Source organism: Anolis sagrei, chromosome 4 (genome assembly GCF_037176765.1).
Source record: "Anolis sagrei isolate rAnoSag1 chromosome 4, rAnoSag1.mat, whole genome shotgun sequence".
In the NCBI taxonomy this organism is placed as follows: Eukaryota; Metazoa; Chordata; class Lepidosauria; order Squamata; family Dactyloidae; genus Anolis; species Anolis sagrei.
In genome coordinates this window covers 126476711-126499321 of record NC_090024.1, presented here as the reverse complement: position 1 = coordinate 126499321, position 22611 = coordinate 126476711, and the positions used below count along the sequence as shown (strand labels likewise).

The 22611-nt window shown below is 35.4% G+C and overlaps 1 protein-coding gene across 2 annotated transcripts in view; it reads left to right on the top strand.

Moving 5' to 3' along the window:
- Positions 1-21662, top strand: part of RALGPS2 (Ral GEF with PH domain and SH3 binding motif 2) — a 132143-nt gene extending 110481 nt beyond the window's left edge. For both annotated transcript variants that reach the window (XM_067467648.1, XM_067467649.1), the window contains 3 exons: positions 3752-3857; positions 5436-5527; positions 16404-21662. In XM_067467648.1, the coding sequence (XP_067323749.1) occupies positions 3752-3857; positions 5436-5527; positions 16404-16433 (228 nt within the window). In that variant the 3' untranslated portion in view covers positions 16434-21662. The remainder of the gene's footprint in view (positions 1-3751; positions 3858-5435; positions 5528-16403) is intronic.
- The last annotated feature ends 949 nt before the right edge of the window (positions 21663-22611 follow it).

Below are 22611 nucleotides of genomic sequence, written 5' to 3'. Positions count from 1 at the left end.
AGGTCACAGGTTCGAATCCGGGGAGAGGAGGATGAGCTCCCTCTATCAGCTCCAGCTCCTCATGTGGGGACATGAGAGAAGCCTCCCACAAGGATTATAAAAACATCAAATCATCAAGGCATCCCCTAGGCAACGTACTTGCAGACGGCCAATTCTCTCACACCAGAAGCGACTTGCAGTTTCTCAAGTCGCTCCTGACACGACAAAAAAAAATCTTCCTACTGTAAAATCCAAATTTAAACAGTCATGTAAGTAGCCTCATGAGTTCAGTTTTGTGAACAAAAAGTGCACACCAAAGTACAATGTAGCTATTAAACAGAACAAAAGTGGCCTTGGTAGACCCTCCAGGCTTTACTCCGCAGAACTACATTGCATTAGCAGTTTGGAACTTTCTGAGCTTTAAAGCATAAACACAAAGCTGGTTTATGAAAATTTAAGTAGAAACTGATCTCCATAAATTGAGTATATTAGTTTCTTCTGACTTTCAGAGGTTAATTACTTTTATTTGAAGCAGAACCTTGAGTCACCATGACTAATAATAAAGATTTTTTTCAAATGGTTTTAAATTAACTGAGAAGCAAATTTGTACCACCAAGTATTATTAGTAGATGTAAAAATGCTTTTTGCCATCTGTTTTCACTCATTCATTCACTCATTGAATATGTTATAGCCATAGTCATTCAACTATAATGCTTTTCCAAATCCAGAATGATATTTAGCATTTGGGGTTCAGAGTCAACTTCCTTTCTATCAAAATATATATGAAACACACAACAGGGTATAAATTATGCATTTCTGTTTAATATTTTATCTCACTGTGGAAATCATATCCGCTGTGTAAAGTATGGGTCACTTTTAAGTTCTGCTTCTAATTAGCATCTAAAGAAAGTGCTATAATGGAAGTGCTTTCCGTGCTTAGACTACAGTGAACAAAACCACATATTAATTCATGCTTGCACAGGCTAAATATGTAGTTAAAGCTTCATATGACATTTTATATTAGTATATTTCCACAGAGATGCATGTGTAATATTAGGTTTCCCTTTGCTTGCTTGATGTTTGCTAGTTCACACGAGATTCAGTGGCTTTTTACATTGCCAAGAAATGGATTCATGGTTCAGAGATAGATTACTTGGTGTCCAAAAGATCTTAGATTCAGTCACTAGCATCTCTAGTTGAATCAGGTATGGGTGGACTCCACAAGCACCATGGACTAGCACAAACATTTGTCATATTTGCAATTGGTTATATTTACAATTTCCAGTTCATAGGAAAAAGTAGAACTGCCCTGGTCCAAAATGGATGGAGGGGGTGGGGGGAAGCAGATTTGAAACTTCTTTTAGATGTATAAAGTAATTATATGTGGAGATTTCAAAGAGATGTACAATAATTAGGCAACAATATAATGCAGTCCCTAAAATTAAAAATTAAAAACTTGACCTTGCTCATAAAATAAGAATTGCCGGGAAATTTCTAATATCATGGAAATGTATTCCACATAATGGTTGCAGTATACTAAATGTCTCTCACAAGATTAGGGCTTCTTAGACTTTTTCCTCCCGGGACTTCTTTCCAACTGAGAAATTTTAGGTGATCCCAGGTTTATAGGCATATAAAATAGGTATAAATATCAAACATTTACTGATAATAAATCAGCATTTTCAAAGCATGCTAAACAGGCTGATTTCCTTTTTTGTTTCCACTGGGAACACTGCACATTGTTGCTATCAGATTTGTGTAAATAGGTGTTGTCCAGAAATCTTTAATGGTGGCCAATTTTTTCACCACCCCACCGTTGAGCTAAGAGGATCCCATTTGAGGTCTGGACCCATCGTTTAAAGTGTTCTAGAATAGATAACTATATCTCAGAAATGTGTGGTACCTCATATTATTTTAAGGATTTAATAAGGGAGATAAAAGTCTCTTTGATATAACTTATTTGTATCAGCAAACATGACACCACTTTAGCACTATAAGGGTAAAAAAAAGAAAGCAGAAGAAGTGTAAATCGGTAACCAGATATGTAATTCAAGGAGGTCAGGTCATACTCATGCTCTAAAATATCATTGGAGAACTGCATGAAAATATAACAGTAAACACCAAGGTATGAGATACAAATGACTTTTATCTTGACCTGTACTTGAAACTTCCAGAGCAGAAAACAAAATTCTACACTTTGCAATACATTTTTAAAAGTTGCAAGTCATAGTGGAAAATCACAAGAAATATACCTGGATGGGAGGAATGTCATATTGACATCACGAAAGATTTTGGCCAGCCTAGAAGAGCCATCTGCTGTAGTTGGCACTAAAACTGAAATTATGCTGCAGTCACAATAGAAATACTAGGAATGCATATGCAAATAGCCAAAGCAAGAGTAGAAATCAATTTGTTCTAATATATACTGAAAGAATGAACCGGAAGTGTAAAACTTTAAAACATTAAATCTATATAAATAAAAATGTAATGTTCGTTTCTGAGATTAACATAACTCAACAACCACTGGACGAATTGACAGGAAATTTGGACACTATACCCCTAACAGACCAACGAGTGACCATCACTCATAAACCCCCCCAAAAATAGCAGAAAGGACTAAAAAAAACCAAAAAGCGGAATGATGAAAAGCTAAATGATGATACAGAAAAAAAAGGTAAGGAAGGGAAGAGAGAGAGAGAGAAATTAAGAAAGGAGGGAGGAAAAGAAAGAAGGGGGAAAGGAAGCATGGAAACAAAGAGTGAAAGAAGGAAAGAAAGAAAGAAAAGAAAAGAAAAGAAAAAGGAGGAAGGAAGGAAAGAGGTAGAGAAGGAGAAAAGGAAAGAAAAGGGGAAGGAAGGAAAGAGGGAGCAAAGGAAAGGAGGGAGGGAGAGAGGGAAAGAGAGAAGGATGGAAACAAAAAGCGAAGGAAGGAAAGAGGTAGAGAAGGAAGAAAGGAGAGAAAAAGGAAGGAAAAGAAAGGGGGCAAGGAAGGAAAGAGGTAGAGAAGAAAGTAAGGAGAAGGAAAGAAGAAAAGGGAAGGAAAGAGGGAGCAAAGGAAGGAGGGAAAGGAGAGAAAGAGGGAGGGGAGGTTGGCCACAGCAATGCGTGGTGGGTACAGCTAGTCTATATAAATAAAAATGTAATGTTCGTTTGTGGGATTAGCATAACTCAAAAACCACTGGACGAATTGAAACCAAATTTGGACACGATACACCTATCAGGCCAACGAGTGACCATCACTCATAAAAACACTGGAAAAGACAGCAGAATTAAAAAATACATTACAACACATGTGCAAAATCTCATATACACACATACACATAGTTACACATACAAAAAACATATACACAGATTGGGCCACAGCAACGTGTGGCAGGGGACAACTAGTGCGTAATAAAAAAAAATAAAAACAAAACCCAAAAAACATTAAAAACTGAGGGTTTTTTTAAAAGCATTAACATTAAGACTAAAAAATCATAACATTAAAATTAGAAAGTCCATAATAAGGAGTCGATCTACAAGGCTTCATATCTCACGCTTATAAAATCTGTGGACATGGATAATCTTGTCAGTGGAAGCTGAATCTGAACCAAAGCTGTCGCTGAATAAGGAATGGCAAATACTTTCCCCTCCATTTGTTTACATTGTAGCAACACAGTGTCAAACAAAGTATACTTTTTTCAAGGGGGGGTAGTGTTTAATGCATTCCTGCTGAACTCTTTTACACTCCTTTAATTCTGTGATATTGAAGTTTTCTTGGTTATTTTTCCAGTTCAAATCTACACCCAGTAAGAATGTGTCAGTGGTGGGATGGATGGTCATGATGGCTGATGATCCAGACCATCCAGATCTCTTCCTGCTCACAGATTCTGAGAAAGGTCAGTGACAGCAACTCTGGTGGTTTCGGGAGAATTGTTCTAGCAGTAATTGAATAATATTGACACTATTGAAATATTGTGCAGATACTTAGAGGAAAATGGTTATGGCCTTTTATTTATAAAAAATATACCTAATCTTTTATTTCACAGGGATTCTGTGTGTGCTTTTTATTAGGCATACAAATGGCAAAAGCATGCAATAAAATATTGTAAAATCCAAAACATACATGAAACAAATCAAAACAGAGCTGTTCTCTGATACTTGTGTGACTCCCATTCTATTTTTGAGCTCCCTTTGGAGTTTCTATTTTTAAATTACATTTTAAAGTGTTTTACTTGAAGCATTTCTTTTATGATAGCAGTGTATCTGAAGACAATTTCAACCCTAACTGTAAAAACGAATTCATCTTTTTTCTATATTGAGAAGCCACTAGAACATTTCACGGAATTCCCTTCTTTCAAAACAATAATCTGTTTTTGCTTTTTGTGAATGAAGACCTAATATTTTCAGAGATTAATTTGTAAAAGATGCAATATTGCACAAGATTCTAAACACTTTCTTATTTAATAGAGGGAGAATGTTTCAGCTCCGAGTAACAATTGTTTATAAAGCTCATAGTGGACAACCTCTCTGAGTCAAGGGTCATTTTATCTCCAATGAATCTGCTGTGGGTTGTGCACATAATAATAATAATAATAATAATAATAATAATAATAATAATAATAATAGCAGAATGGACAAGAAGCAACTGGAAAAGCTTACATGATATGAGGATTTAAAGTTTGAACTGCAAAGACTCTGGCACAAGCCAGTAAAGGTGGTCCCAGTGGTGATCGGTACACTGGGTGCAGTGCCTAAAGACCTTGGCCTGCACTTAAAAACAATTGGTGCTGACAAAACTACCATATGTCAGCTGCAAAAGTCCACCCTGTTTGGATCTGCACACATTATTCACCAATACATCACACGGTCCTAGACACTTGGGAAGTGTCTGATGTGTGATCAAATACAAAAGCCAGCATAGTTATCTTGTTTGCTGTGCACCAATCTTGTTGTGTATATAATTATTATTATTATTATTATTATTATTATTATTATTATTATTATTATTTCTTACCCACGTCTCCTTGTAGCTGTACTTCACTGCCTCAGCACTGCTAAAATTTAGCAGCTTGCTTAGGGCCTAAATATAGTTTTGGAGTTGCAAAACAGCATGTTGTTTAACAGCCTGAGTTAACTACAAAATTACATTGAGGAGCTGTTTGTTTGGGGGTTTTTTTTGTTTGTTTGTTTGGTTTTTGGTGAGTTCTTAATGGCAAGCTTAGTGATGATTTCGCAATGGCAAACTTAGAGGAGAAGTGTGTTTTCACTGTGTTCGACCTGTGTTTATGATTTTCTTAACATAAAATATGTATTGCATTCAAGCAAAAAAAAGTGGTTTTATACTGGCTGGGCTTATATTACTATGTGAACATTGTGTAATACCATAGATAGGATCCATAAACCTTGTGTGACTTGCAGAATACATGCTTTATCATCATTCATAGTGGACAGTTCTTTCTTCTGCTGCTATTTAGGAAACTCATACAAATTTCAAGCTGGTAATAGAATGAATGCAATGCTGTGGTTCAAGCATCTGAGCGCTGCCTGCCAAAGCAACAGACAACAGGTAAGTTATTTTGGCAATTAACTGTGAGAACAGAGTATTAAGCAAGTCCTCTCAATGGAAACCAGGTTTACATTGAATATTGTTCTGTTCTTCTAAAAGTCTCTAAAGGTTGATGACATTACTAGGAGAGGATAGAATTCTTTTTTTTTTTTTTTTTTAATTAGAATTTTATTAATTTTTATATAGATTACAACGAAAGAGTGAGAACAATAAAGTATAGGAAAGTGAGGAAATAAAGAAAAAAGGAGAAAAAAGAAGAAACAAAAAATATATACTAAAATCCCAAACAACCCCTAAAAAAAAATAAAAAAAAATAAAAAAAATAAAAAGGGGAAAAAATAGAAAAATCTACAATATTACACCAAAAACACACAAAAAAAGAAGAAGAAAAAACTGACTTCCATTCCATCTTCTTGGATCATATCTTCTTATTATTCAAAAATATAAAATAAGTTCAAAAAGAAATTGTCTCTCTTGTTTCTTATTTTCCCAAATTGTCCAGATATTCATGGAGATTATCCCAATTCGTTCTTCTTGGTATCATACCTGTATTTTTCTTCAACAAAAAAGTCAATTCATCCATGTCCTTTATTTCTCTGATTTTTTCCACCCATTCCTGTACGGGTGGTGCTGAGTCTTTCTTCCATTCTCTAGCAAAAACAATTCTAGCGGCAGTCGTCATATATGTAAAAAGTTTATCCTCTTGTTCCGTCAGTTGTAGATTTAAATCTGTAAAACCTAACAAATAATACTCCGGTTTTCTTATAAATGTTCTTTTTAAAATCTTTTGTGTCTCTTCATGAATTACCCTCCAAAACTTTACTGCTTCTTTGCAAGTCCACCACATATGGTAGAAGGAGCCAACCTGTTCCAGGCATTTCCAACACTTATCAGAAACTGTTTTGTACATTTTAGCCAATTGTTTCGGTGTGGTGTACCATCTGTGGAACATTTTTATCCAATTTTCTTTTAAATCCATTGCGTATGTATATTTTAATTTTTTGTTCCACATCTGTTCCCACTCCCTCATTTGAATTGGTCTTCTTAAATTTTGAGCCCACTTTATCATACAGTTTTTAACCTGTTCTTTTTCAGTCAGCCAGGTAAGTAATATGTTATAAATATTCGATATCACTTTCTTTTCTAATTTTAAAATTTTATCCCATGCTGTTTCTTCCCAAGAAAAGCCAATTTTTGTATCTTGATTGTAATATTCTTTAATTTGCATATAATGTAACCAAGTAATATTAGAAAATTTTTGTTTTAATTCCTCATAAGTCTTAACAGTGTTTGTATCTTTATTTAACAAATCTTTGTAGGTTGGCCATTTTCTCCATCCTAAAAGTCTTCGCTGATTTGCCTCCATAGGAGAGACCCATAAAGGTGTTTTAGAATAAAGATGTCTTTTATATTTTTGCCATACTCTTAATAGGGATGCTCTCACAAAGTGGTTACCAAAACTCTTTTCTTTCTTTTCCCTTTCGTACCATAAATAAGCATGCCATCCTACTCTTAAGTCATTTCCTTCTATATTTAAGAAGTCTTCTTTGTTCAACAATATCCAATCCTTTATCCATATCAACGCACATGCGTCATGGTATGCTTTAAAATCTGGGAGGCCCAGACCCCCTCTATTCTTCTTATCAATCAAATTATCATACTTTATTCTTGGTCTTCCTCCGGCCCATATAAATTTCAATATTTCTTTTTTCCATTTTATAAAAAGTGTTTGGCTTCTAATTATCGGGAGGTTTTGAAAAAGGAACATCAATTTCGGTAATACATTCATCTTAATCAAAGATATACGGCCTAAAAGTGACAACTTCAGATGTATCCACTTTTGTAAGTCCTTTTGTATTTTTTTCCAGACTTCTTCATAGTTATTCTTTAGTAATTGTCCATTTTTTGTCGTGATCCATACTCCTAAATATTTAAATTTCTTGACTATTTCCAGACCTGTTTGCTCTTTAATCATATCTTGTTTTCTCTTTTCTACATTTTTCGTTAATAACTTTGTTTTTGACATATTGATTTTAAATCCTGCAACTGACCCAAACTCTTTTATCTTCTGCATCCATCTTAATATATTTTTACTTGGTTCTTCCATTATCCCAAGTACATCGTCCGCAAAGGCTCTTATTTTGAATTCATATTTACCAACTTTGGATCCCTGTATCATTTGGTCTTCTCTTATTGCCTTCATTAATGGTTCTAATGCCATTATAAATATAAGTGGGGACAGGGGACATCCCTGTCTAGTTCCCTTCAGAATATCAAACTCTTCTGTCGTTTGACCATTTATTCTTAGTTTAGCCTTTTGTAAATCATATATCGCTTTTATTGCGTTAGTAAATTTATCTCCCATGTCCAGTTCTTGTATTAATATCTTAAAGAAATCCCAATTTAGGTTATCAAAAGCCTTCTCTGCGTCCAAGGCTAGTATGGCAAATTCTTTTTGATGATTCTGTTCATAATATTCTATTAGATCCAATACTAGCCTTATGTTATCCTTCATAAATCTATTTGGTAGAAATCCTGTTTGGTCTTCTTCAATCCAGTTTCTTAAGAAATTTTTTACTCTCTCTGCCAATATGTTCGCCAAAATCTTATAATCCGTATTTAATAAAGAAATTGGTCTGTAATTTTTAATCTCCGTCTCACAGGTTCCTTCTTTATGAATCAGTACTATTTCTGCCTTCGTCCAAGTTTCTGGAATTTTCTGTTCAGTCATCACTTCATTTAATACCTTTTTTAATAAAGGTATCAATTCTTGTTTAAATGTTCTATAAAATCCAGCTGTATATCCATCTGGACCCGGAGCTTTGTCTGGGTCCATCTTTTGAATTGCCTTCTCAATTTCCTCCTCTGATATCTCTTTATTCAATTGATCCCTTGTTTCCTCATCCACTTTCTGAAACTTAAATTTATTTATATAGGCCATTATTTCTTCTTTATCTATACAATCTTTTGAGTATAATTGTTTGTAATATTTCCTGAACTCCTCCATTATTTCTTTATCTGTTGAGATGATTTTATTTTCCACTTTAATCTTCATGATTTGTCTAGATTGTTGTTTTTTTCGCACTTGTCTGGCTAGCCATTTTCCAGGTTTATTTGCATTTTCAAACGTTTGTTGTTTCAAAAATTTAATTTGATTAGCTTGAGATTCCAATTCCAAATGATTCTTCTTTTGTTTTAATATCTTCAGTTTCTTTTCCAATTGTGCCTTCTCAGGCTTCTTTTTTAATTCCTTCTCCATATTCATTATATCATTTGTTAAGTCTTTAATTTCTTTATTCCTTTCCCTATTCTTTTTGGAGTTATGTTGAATAAAATGTCCTCTCAGGACTGCTTTCATTGCATCCCATGTTATTTGTGCATTTGTCAGCTTCGTATCATTAATTTCCAAGTAATTTTGAATTATTCTTCTGTAATTAGATCTATCCACTTCTGTTTTTATCAAGTTTTCATTCAGTCTCCATCTTCTAACTCCCTCTCTTTGAAATATAATTAACTCCATTGGGCAATGGTCCGATAGATCTCTAGGGAGGATGAGAGCATCCTGCACTTTTGTCATTAATTTTTTTGTAATCCATATCATGTCGATTCTCGACCAAGACTGATGCCTGTGAGAATAAAATGTATAATCCTTCTTTTCCTCATTTCTTATCCTCCAAATATCTTCCAAGTCCAGCTCTTTTTTTAAGTCCAAAAATTTTTGGGGTAGAGTGCTTGTTTCTACTCCCCCCTTTTTCTTTACTTTAGTCTTATCCAATTGAGGTTGCAACACTCCATTAAAGTCTCCAAGCAATAAAAGTTCATCATACTCAGCCTGTTCCAGGTTGTTTTTCAAAAATTCAACAAAGGATGACTTAGGTCCATTTGGTGCATATATATTACATATCAATAATTTTGTGTTTCCAATAAGAATTTTAACTGCGAGGCATCTACCTTCTTGATCCTTGAATAGTAATTCTGATACCAAATTATCTTTTATATATAATACTACTCCTCGTTTTTTCTTTTCAAATGAAGAGTGATACATTTTCCCTAATTTTTTCTCAGCGAGATGGGATATATGCTTATGACATATATGTGTTTCCTGGAGAGCTATTATGTCATATTTCTGCCTTTTCAACTTGTTAAAGATTTTCTTCCTTTTCTGGGGTGAGTTCAAACCATTAATGTTGTTCGAAAAACATTTTATTTGCCGCTCCATCATGCTACTCATTATTATCTAAGTCCAAACCGCCTACGCCAAGATCCATTTCCGAAATCGCTGTTGCCGTTGCTTCAATTCCAGCTAAATCTCTTTCCGATGCACTAATTGCCGCAAATTTTCTTTCTCTAGACGACAGTAATTTATATTCTTCTGGTGAAACATATCTTGCCTTCTTACTTCTATTTCCATTTCCATTTCTCGGTGACGATTGTTTCTTCTCTCCTTTCTCCCCCTTCTCACTTTTTTCTCCATTGCCTCCTTCCTCCTCTTCTCTCATCAGTTTATCGTAGAAGACTTTTGCTTTCTCTTCCGTTGTTAACCAGTAACGCTCCTCCTTATATGTCACCATTATACCCTCGTGTCTCTCCCATCTATATCTGATTCCTCTCTTCTTCAATTCGTCTGTTAGAAAGTAGTATTTCTTCCTTCTATTAAGTGTCATTTGTGGATATTCTTTAAGAACTGGAATTTTCACTCCTTTGTATTGTAATGGATCTTTATTTGTCTTCCACAATATCTCATCCCGTAATTTCTTCTTTGTGAATTGGACTATCACGTCTCTTGGTGTTTTGTGTTTCCTAGAGTAGAATGAGGAGACTCGATATATTTGATCCACCTCTTGCTCAAGCTCATCCTCCTCCACCTCCAGGACCCTGGCCAGGAGATTTAACACTGTTGACCTTATGTCTTCCTTTGAATCTTCTTGCATATTTCTTAGCCTTAATTGATAATCCATTTGTTTTTGTAGTAATTTTTCTTGTTCTAATTCCATTCTTTCTTTTTGTTTCTCCAGTGACTTAATTTTCTTCATAATTTTTGCCTGTGTCTCATCTGTTTCGATTTTTCCCGCTTTTAAAACTTCCACCTCACCTGCCAGATTATTTAGTTCTTTCTTCAACCCTCCAAACTCTTCCTTCATTTCTTTTTTCATATCTTTAAGATCCTTATCTAATTTCTTGTAATGTTCTTCTTGTTTTTTGTAGTATTCTTCTTGTTTGTCTGTCATATCCTTCTTCATGGCATCTTGTTTTTCAGAAAGCTTCTTAATCTCCTTTAGAATATTCTCCATATTCACCCCTCTATCTAAAGATCCTCTTCTCAGCTGTGTCTGTGTCTGTAATTCCTTATCCTTTTCTTTCTCTGCTTTCCCCTTTGTTGACATTTAAAAGCCAATTCACTTTCTTTAACTGCTTGTAATTGCTTATAACTTGTTTCGCTTACTGTTGCAATTTCTATATGAATAAATTTTTATTTTATTCTTAATTAAATTCCAGTTCATTCAAAATTAATATATATTTAGTCAATTATTCAGTTGATCAATTAATTTAAAATTAATCAATTAATTTGAGAACAATTTAATTTTTTTCCTCCCATCCATTAATCAATTAATCAATTATTCCTTAATTTTCCTTCAATTAATTCATCAATCAACTTTGGGGTAAGATCTGAGTATACTTTTAAAGATTTTAAATGCCTCTAATTAATTTTATTAATTTTATTATCGTCTGCTTCTCGGCCTGGTCTTATTTTGCGTCTGCTTCTCGTCCTCGTCTGCTGCCCGTCTGCTTCTCCTCCTCGTCCGTCGATCGTCTACTTCTCCTCCTCGTCTGTCGCCCGTCTGCTTCTCTTCCTCGTCTTTATTCTTTAAATTCCTCCTTTATTGCCTTCAGAGAATGATCTGTGTCTTAATTATTAGACCTCTTCCTGCCTCTGTTTGCCTCTTCTGCCCTTCTTTGCTTTGCTATCTTCTTCACTTCTGTCCTTGTGCTCTCATGCTCTTCTCTGCCCTTTAAAACCTTTTTGGACCTTTGGACTACCACTCCCAGCCTGCACTGCTCTCTTCTTCCTGTGTTGTTCCACAGCAGCCTTCCGTTTCGTCAGTTCCTATCTTGCTTTTCTTCAATTGTTTATAAAGAAGGCCAGCGTAGACCAAACAACAATGGAGCCAAGGTCGTTTCTCCTCACACTGTAAGCTAATTCAATTTCTTGTAGTGCCCATTAAAGTCTCTAATTTAGATAGCAGTGCAGGGGTGTAGCCCAATGTTTAAAGGAGAGTACAAGGGTCCCGATATTTATAAAGTTCTATTTTCTTTGATACTTTTAAAAATACTTCTACCAAGTCCTTTAGACTTTAAAGTTCATCCAATTTTAAAATCAACTTATAAAAACACTTTTCTTATTATAGATTCTCTCCTTTACTATCTTCTTCTTTTCTCCTTATAAAAGTACTTGATTTAATCCCTCTTTGCCTAGATTCCGAGGGGAAGGTCCCTCCCCCTCTTATATTACCTTGAAGATGAAATTTCTTCTTTCAGGAACACAGTCCCTTTAGCCCCCTAACGTGGGGGTTTGTTCTTCTTTAGAATTCTTATCTTTAAAATGGGATGGAGGCAGTTGGACAAGCTCAGCCGAGCCTGATCCTGTAGAGCAGCCCGCTCCTCTTTTGGTGCTCTCAGATCCTTCAATTCCCCCTTAATAAGGGGGCCTTGGGGTCTTCAAAGCACCCAGGGGATTTACGATCACCTTCGCCTTCGATCCGGTCAAAGGTGGGGAGCTATAGCTCGACCTCGCCACTCAAAACAGGTCCTCCCTGAGAGAGCTTTCTCTCAGCAAGGCTTCCCCGTCGCCATTCCCACCGGAAGTCCTCGAGAGGATAGAATTCTTAATCGTTTTCTAAGTTTATAGTATTTGGTATTTGTTAGTATATGCAAAAATGTGCCATCTTTATACAGTATTCCTATAATGCACATTATCAAAATAACAAGAAAGTGATTTTTATGTGTAAGCCATGAAATAACCTGTTACAATAATCTTCATTGGGGGTATTTGAAAAACAGTCTGGTCTGTAGCTTTCAACAGAGTTGTGAAAAAGAATGTAAGGATTCCACCAACACATTAGTACTCTCCAAGGAGAATTACATAAGATACTATAATTTTAATTGTAATTTGTAAATTGTAATCAAACATTGCGTATATCTTACATGACACAATGTAGCCAGTTTTTCAGACGATTGTTTCTGTGAACTGTCCCCTCCCCCCTCCTCTGATATTTGTAATCTCATATCTATATAAATAAAAATGTAATGTTTGTTTGTGGGATTAACATAACTCAAAAATGAATGGGCGAATTGATACCAAATTTGGACACAATACACCTATCAGGCCAACAAGTGACCATTACTCAGAAAAACACAGCAGAAGAGACTTAAAAAGCAAAAAAAAATTAAAAATACATTACAACACATGCACAAAACCACATATATACATATATATATGCACACACAAAACACATATACACAGACTGGGCCACAGCAGCATGCAGCAGGGGACGGCTAGTTACTGAATAAAATTCTGTTTGGTTTTGTACAATTCTAGGAATTGCATTCATATTTAGATACACTTTTTGACCTTTTATCCCCTCCATGTATGCTCCACTAATTTGAACAAAGATGATCTATCTACCATGCAAAAATGTTATAGTGGTCCTCCAGTTGTTTTGGATTTCAACTCCCAGAAATCCCAGCCATCATACCAGCTGTTAGAAAATTATGGGAACTGAAGTCTAAAACACCTGGAGGACCAAAGGTTGTAGGATATACTTTTCCATAAATATGAGATCTAATTTTTTGCTAGGATAACTTCTCTCCGCGCTCATTCTTTCTTGTACATATTTTGATGCTAAAAGGGTGGGTTGTAACTGAAGATATCATAATAGAACACCTGACTTTGTGCCCTAATATGAAATTTAAATGCTTTCTGTGTAGCATTAAATATTTATTTTTTATGAAACTGAATTAAATACCTAAGGATTAGTAATTCTGCATTTAGCAGGAGTTCCAAAAATTGACAGTCTTAAAGAGACAACAGATACTGGATTACATATTCATGAATGTTTTGCCTAGACTTGCTCCCACTTGAATTTTACCTGATAATGCCTTCCCAATAGCTTTACATAGATGTTAAATTGTTCTGAAGAGCTGCTCAGTTCTGCCTTCTAGAAATGGTCAACTGAATCAGGATGGAAATAGTGTAAAATGGCACATCTAACTTTGACAGCAAATCCAGTGTGCCATGTTTCATAATATCAAAAGCAGTAAGAAGGCCAAGAGGACCAACTATATTGCTTTGTCTCTGTCTCTCCCTTCCTTCCTCCTTACCTCTTTACTTCCAAAGCTCATCATGAAAAGGTTCCCCACAGGGTGATTAAACCCAGCCTAAAACTAGATGGAAACAGATTTAGAAAGCAAGTTTCATCCAGGGGCAATACAGTTGATCAGCAACCACACACTCATCTGTAAATCCTCAGATTTAACCATTTCCAGTTTTAAAATATCCCCAGCTCTGTCACCAATTCCAACAAAATGTTTGGTTTTGCCATTTTATGTAAGGGATGTGATTTAACTGTTAGATAGTGTATAAAGGAACTTGAGCATTTATGGATTTTGGTATCCCTGGGTGGTCCTATAACCAAACCTCAGCAGATACCAAGGCCACAATGTATTCATTTTTTTTCCAAATGGAGATACTAGCATGGAACTATGTTTTCAACTTTATGATCTTGGAAGCCTCAGCTTTATATGTTCCTCTGCTTTTCTTCTTTTGCACACCAAATGAAGGATACCAAAACTATCTGCTTCTGTTCTTAAAACTTTCTGGTAACTCTTTTTTTTTAAATATATCTTTATTGCGATTTTTCTAAAACATGATTTTAAAAAATTCAGAAAAGTAAAGAAAAGAAAAGAAAAAGAAGAGATAAAAGAAAAAAGAAGAAAAATAACTAGTTAAATATAACTTAAATTAAAAGAAAGAAAAAAGTATATTTTCTTCTTGACTTCCAGAGTGTCTTCTGTGAGGTGTCCTCCTTTTCCTTCTTCCTTACTTTTTCTCTTTTTTTCTTCCTTCGTCGTTCCATCTCCCTTTCATTCATTTGAGGTTGATTTTTAATTTCTATATTAACATCTTATATTTCTTTTCTTTTAGATATTCTGTAACTTTCATCCAATTTGTCTCTTTTATCGGTTTACCTTTGTTTTTTGATATCAAATATGTAAGTCTGTCCATATTTCTAATTTCTATAACTTTTTCTAGCCAATCTTCTATACTCAGTATCTCCTGTTTTTTCCATAGTCTTGCATAACATATTCTGGCTGCAGTGGTTAGAAGAAACAGGATTTTATCTTTAAAAATTCCATTTTTGTTCCGTAATTCCTAGCAGAAATATTTCTGGTTTTAAATGAATATTTGTCCCCAGCATTGTTTGTATTGTTTCTTGTATATTCTTCCAATACACCTTCGCTTTTTCGCATGTCCACCACATGTGGAAATATGTGCCCTCCTTTTTTCTACACTTCCAACACTCTGTGTTGGTATTTTTATAACACTTGACTAATTTATAGGGGGTCATATACCATCTATGTGATATCTTTATCCAATTTTCTTTTAAGTCAGATGTGTATGAATATTTCAATTTTTTGATCCAAATTTCTTCTAATTCTTCTCTTCTTATCGTTCTTCCAATATTTTCTTTCCATCTCTTCATATATTCTTTCTGGTAACTCTTATAAGTTTAAACCAGGGGTATGGAACCTTTTTTTGTTGGAATACCACATTAATTTAGCTGTAATCAAATAAGGCCAACTTCAGTTAGATATACAGGCAGTCTCCGAGTTACAAACATCCAGCTTACAAACAGCGGTGAGACAACAGGAAGTGAGAGAAATCTACCTCTAAGAAGGGAAATTCACTCCTGAAAGAGTTAGCATGGCGGAAAGTGTTTCTGCTGAAGCTTTACCACCAATCCTTGTTTCCACAAAAAGCCAAAGTGAGGTGAAATATTTTGATCAGGGATACAGACAGCAAAACAAATACTGCAGGGATGTTAACCCTTCCCTATGCTATCCAAAGCTTCAAAAATATATTTTTTTGGCTGGAGTTACACTCAAAATATGTACCTGGTCCAACTTACATACAAATTCAACTTAAGGACAAACCTGCAGAACCTATCTTGTTCATAACTTGGGGATTTCCTGTACTTACAAATGTACATTATTTTGTAAAAATGTAGCAATGATGTACTTATTAATTTCAAAAAATGAAAAGTTTCTAATTTCAAATTCAAAAGGCTTCTAAGGACCTAGAAGACTACTGATGGACTGCCCTTTGATAATGATTTAAATTGGTTACCAATGACTATTTGTTGTCTGTTTATATATTGTTTTTATATTGTTTATACGGTTTAATACTGTTTAATACTGTTTATACTATTTTATATTGTTACTGCATTGCTGTTAATTGTATATTTATGTTTTGATGTGGGCGCCATGGGGTGCCACTTTGTTAGCCATCCTGAGTCCCTCTGCGGAGGTTGAGAAAAGACGGGATATAAAAGCCCTAAATAAATAAGTTTGTGTATCCTCCCTAACCCCTTTAAGCCATGCTTAGGGAGGACAGGCTATAACTAAACTGGGCTCTGGAACCAGGTTGTTCTGAATCATCTTTGAAACTAGCCACAGTTTCACAGATTTGAATCTGACAGCATTTAAGTCCAAAGCTTCTCATGAGTATATTTTTCACATAGCATAAAACCAGATTAAACTCACGCCATATAAGCTGAAGAACTCACTTATCCTGCAAAATCATTGCCTACGTTTTTAGGTCCCTGCCAACTTGATGACCTTTGAGTGACAAGCCTCTACAGAGCCTGAATCAAGATGAATTTGATGAGGAAAATCCTGGTGAACGCATACCAGCTATACTTCTGGGCCAGAATGAAGATTGCAATCAGAGTTTCATGTTTCTAGAGTACTGATGAACAACAACAGCAACAAAAGCACTGAGAATTCAGGGGATGAAAGTGTAAAATGTAACATGAACTGCCATGAACTGCTACTTAAAATTCTCTTAACTGACCTGTGGAAACCACTGCCTTAAAGAATGAAAGGAAAACCAACATGAAACACCAAATAGTATGTGTGTGTGAATCCTCTGGCGGTGCTGTGCTTAGGTTAAATAGTTTATAACTAGTTTGCATTTGTGTTAACTTTTAATTTAAAGCCCATATTTCTTTGCAGTTTTTCTTGTTGTAGAAAAGGGATTGTGTCGAGGGCAAGTTTGTGAGGATGTAGCATGTGTGTTCTTAAGAGAATGTGCAAATGGTACCTGCATCCTTCCAGTCTGCATCAACTTTTGTTAAGTTCAGATAATTGGGGATGCAGTTCAGTTTGTTTAAGATTAGGATGTAAGAACTGTATTATATGCAAGTTACTTTTTCTTTTCACAAAGCACTACATTGCTTTTGTTTCTTGCAAGTGGCACAACAGCTTGATATTTAAGTATCACACTCTCCATTTTGTTGTCTGATGAAAACGATTTTCATGATTTTGTAAAGCCAGCTTTGGGAAATGTCTGCGGATCAAAACTGAGCCTTTCTTCCTCCATATATTTAAACTGATGCACACTCTTCAATCAGCATGATGTGTATTTCTCTTCCCAAGCTCTTCCGTGAGTTACTTCCTTTTGAAAACTTTGTTGTGTTTTAAGCAGCATAAAAATTGCCCTCAAAGAAGTTTAAATTGGATCCTTTTCCCCTGTGAAAAAGATATTAAACAGCTGTAATTTGTTCGATTCTTTATTATTGGGGAATGAATGCTCAATTCTGATCTTGCAGAAGCTTGCTTCAAAAAGGGAAACTTGCTTGTTCTGAGTCACTTCTAGTATGCTTCTTCCACAGTAACCCATCGGGTGTTTCATGGAAACCTCTTTATAGCCATCAGTATTACTGTACAGAGTTTGCACAACTTTTTTCCAATTTTTAAAATTACTGTGTGTTTCTTTTCAAAGTACGTTTTTTAAAAGAAAAAAAACACTATACGTGTGTGTGCTCCTTCCTTCTCCTTCCTTTTTTTAGTTTTGTGGTTAGTAACCCTGTGGAATTTTGATTTTTTAAAATATATATATATATTATAAAAAGAGAGAAAAAACACTAGTGTTAGATACAGGCTTGTTGAATTTATTTGTTATGGTTTTTTTATTTCAAGAAAGATGCAACTGGGAGGCATATGATGCTGGTTTTGCTAATGATAATTTACACAAGATTTTTTCATGTGGAAATTGCATTAGGTTTTGACAAGTTCTATGGGACGTGGTGAATTTTTGAATACTCTATCCACATCCTCCTCCATCCAGTTTAACTGTATTCTATTATTTGCTTCAGTCTACACAATCTTTCATAGCATAGATTTGTTCACTACATCTCACTTTAGAGAAGAATATCACTGTTTCAGTGAAGACCTCACAGAGTATTCCAGTGGATTAACTCAATGCCTAAGTGGATGGCTAGCTTATTTTTTTCCCTGTACTTTCCGTATGTCATTTGGGTAAATTTCAAAAGCAGATTGAGTGAGCTATCATGTTCATTTTATAGTTTATTCCACATTAATTTAGGCTAACTGAGGCAATCACTCCAATATTAAATCATTCTATTTTTTGATGGTGGTTCATCTTTCAAGGTTAAAACTCTTAAATCTTACACCAAATTTCACTTCCCCATCCAAGATTAAGGCATAGTTTATAACATGCATGGGCAAACCCAGGCCCACGGGTTAGATGCAGACTTTTGAGCTCTTTCTTGTGTCCCCATTTGCCTCTGCCCTCCTCTCAGTATGCCGATGTGGTGGTCTGCCACATCACCAGGCTGAGAGGAGGACTGAGGCCGACATATAGCTGCCGAGAGTTCTCGGGAAGCTCTCACCAGCCACGTGTTTCCTTCTTCTCTCAGTCCTTCTTCTCTCAAGCTGCATCCCCAAGCTGAGAGGAGAGCCGAGCAAGTGCCCTCTGAAAGTCTCGCCAGCCGCATGTCTCCTCTCAGCCTAGAGATGCAGCGGGCCACTACACAGACTTCCCACCTCCCCCCGCACCAACCACACCCCGGCCTCCCCCCATGCCAACCGCCCCTGCGCCAACCATCAATCACCCCGCCTCCCCCCCCCCCCCCCGCAGCAACTGCCCTCAGCCTCCTTCCTGCTCCCCTCCATCCCGACCCGTCTGTTCTGCCCTGGCTCCCAATGTGACCCCCACAAATAAGGTTATCTCATGCCTGCTTATAAGATCTTTTTTATACATCGTGTGAAGACACATTCTTTATTTTGAAAGGATGACTTCAGAACCAGATCCACATATTTAAATTAGTAGACCAGTCTAAGTCTAAATGAGCTTCTGAGATTACTGGCACTAATATTTTTTTAGAATTACTGAGATAGCTGGGTGAGTCTTCATTCCTACAGGAATTGTAATTTAAATTCATTGGATACTGATGAACTGAGAATATGAGTTCCAATGTTTATTGTATCCGAAAACTATTTATTCAGTACATAGATATATTTGTCTAATGATCTGTTATCCGATTCCATCTAAACCCAGTAAAACAGCATCTTTAATACCAATGACCTGTTTTAATCCAGTGATCCACACAGTTGGAGTTCACAAACCGAGTTGCGTGCCTGAATTCTCTGATTACAAAACAAAGCAGAATATGGTAATTCTGCTTGTGTGTTGTGATTCAGTATGAATTTTGAGCCATAGTACATTTTCAGTCAGCACATGAAGAATATTATTTGAAATACTCTGTGATTATCGTAATGCTTAATCCAGTAGCAAACTCTATTCACACAAAAAATCACACTCAAGTAGAAAGAAATGAAGAATGCCTTCCTCTTGCACCAATTTCCTCCTTACATATTCATGTCCTGCCTTTTCACCATACATATTTGGATTGCTGAATTTTTGTTACATGCTTCATTTTTGGGCTGTTTTCACAAAATTCATGTATCAGTTTTCTTCATTTCTCATATTATATATTCCAGAGAGCATGTATTTTGCTCAGTATATATAACTTTTCCCCTCTATTCTTTGTTCTTATCCTGTTGATTTTTAACTAGCCAATAGGATGTAGGGTTCATTAATACCATCAGACAGTTTTTATATCTTCACCCAGCCAAGTAGTAGACAAGAAGAAATGAAGCTGCAAGTAACAAACACATTTTTTTCTTATACGAGGTATACTTCAGGCATAGAGAAATGTGTTTTGATTTGTACATATTTTACTAGGTGGAAATTATCAGGAACCACATCCCTGAGAAAATTTGGTATGGATTTCACTCAAAACATATATTCCTGTTGCGTTCCTACAAACACGTCACTTCTGGATAGAAAGAGCAATATGAAAGAATGCTGTCTAATTTAGTGTAACTTGTAGTTTACTTCCTAATTTCAAAGCACATTCCTGTATGTGTGTGTAAATTACTCATACAACACATCTTTTTTCCAAATAAGTTTTCTTCCTATGACTCTTCCAATTGCATCTTTTTTTTTCTCATTTTGGGGGGAGTATATTGCCTTTTTATTCCTAAACGTCATGAATCTTGATCTCCTTAGTGTGCTATGAAAGCTTGAAAATACCATAACTGACACTAAATGACCAGTTTTCTTTTCCCTGAAGAGTCAGACATTCTAGAGATCGTGTATTTCAAGTTCCTTTTTTGCCCCATTAAAAATGGTTTGTGTCTAAGTTTAAAACACTGCTATTAAAATATAAACAAGCATGATAAGATCCTCCAAAGGTGAATATCCTTGCCTGTCTTTAAAAGGGTTATGGACGTTATATCTGTATAAGATTTTGTCAGTGCCTTAATTGCCTGCCTGAAGACCAAAGGGGCAATCCACTAAGTACTGTTTCTATGCATTTCCCCATTCATGCAAATCCTCAGTTATATGTATGGATTTTTTATAACCAGCAGAGCAGCTCAGTCTTCTCCTCCCTTTTGGTTTGAAAGTCACAATTGCTTTTAAAAAGTGGTTCTAGAGATTTTCTGGTTTACCTGGAAGTTCCAATTCATTCCACTCTTTATTTTTTAAAGCAATTATTTACAGTTGATATAAAGTCCAGTTCAGAATTTTACTCTTAACAGTTAAGTCAGTGTATATGCTGTGCGTCAAGGTTGTGCTCATATTTCACTACATAGAAAATGTCACATGGGACCTGCATGAATGTCTACAGTAAATGTCTTGAGGAAGCCACCGTGTTCATTAAAAATACCTACAAAAATAATTTGTAAGTATACTTTTTCTTGGCAATCTGGATTTTCAGACTAGCAAAAATACAGTTTATGTAGAATTAATTGGTTCATAGAAATCGATACTATGAACTTCTTCTAATAAAACTCAAAGTTTAAAATGCCACTTGTTATTTTAGTGACCTAACACTTTAAAAAAGGTTCAAGTCATGTCTGAAATCTGAAGTGTAATACCTATAGAGTAAAAAAAATCCATATTACCACATTTGCATTCTTTAGCTTTCTGTGAAGGGCAATTGCTAAGTAACATTCATGAGAAAATCAGAATCATTTTCTTTCTAGTGCTTCATCAAAGAGTTTATTTAAGCATTATTGAAAAACTTAGAAGCAAAACATTTATCTTGTTTTGGCTCTGAAATTAAAAGTTTGCTTACTCAGAGCTACTCATAAGCCTACTACAGCTTGTTCGGTGGAAGGTGTAAAGAGGATTTCGCGTACTGTCTTTTTTACTGTTTAATAGTTTAAAAAAACGTCCATACAGCCATTCAAATATTTCAGTTTCCATGCATACAAAGTCTACATTATGCTGAACACAAGCCATTTTTAATGTATTTCTTCTCTGTTGACCCGATGCACCATTTTGATAAGAGATGAATGCACTATGACCTCTATGAGTGATGTGCAGTTTGCTGTTTTTTTGTCATTCTTTTCACCTTCTAATTTTTAATACTTTACCATGTGTGCGTGTTTGAATTGTGTGTTTGCATAAGCTATTTCAACATGGCTTAAACTACAGACTTAAAAATAGAATTTTCCTACTGAAATAAATTGCTTAAAATTTGAACTGTTTATGTTGTCATTTTCCACAATCACATTTGTATTGAATCAAGATTCAGGTGTTGAGCCAGCTTTCTTTAAATGAAATGACAGCTTCGATCAACAAGAATTTAGATATCAGCAGAATGGAATATGCAGATACAGTATGAAAAAAATACTATATTCTTCTTTGGCTTGTGGTATCTTGACAATGCTATATTTAGTAGTATGATCTGAAAGCACATAAAATCCGATTATTTCTGCTACAATATTACAAATACCAACATTGTTAGCATTATTTGAAATCTGGAAGCACATTTGAGAACTATGATCATGGAATACTTGCAGAAGATGCACAGAGTTTGTTACGTTTCCAAAAAGGCAGTTGGGGACAACTGAGAATGTCTTTTGACGAAGGCTGTGCCTTTTCAGGTTTGTCTTCCTCAAAGTCTGCATCTAAATTGATCCTAGTACAAATATGGGACATATAACACAGGCATGGACAAACTACACCCCTTCATTTCCCAGTAGGCCGTTAGGAATTGTGGGAGCTGGAGTTCAAAACACCTGGAGGGCTGAAATTTGCCCATGCCTGGTCTAGATCCATCCTGGAAACTTACATTCCTTGAAAAATTCCAAAAGTATGATTCTTGGTTTTTGACAGCTTTTATTTTTTTCAGGAGAATTTTAAGAGCCACAAAAATGGACTTTGTGGCTTATAGGTTTCACAATTCCCAGTCCTAGAAGATAATGAGAATTACTCCTCAAAAGGAAGTGCCAAGCAAGGTAGCATTGTGAAGCTATTTTTCCAGTGGCACAAATGCCTCACCAGTGCCTGTTGAGCAATACCAAAGGTATCAGAGAAACGTAAGATGAGTATAATGGCATATGATACTATCATTATATTTTGCCTTTTTCTACACCATCCTTTTTTGAATTTCAACATTTTGGAAAATAGTCACTGTACCCCTTTTCAC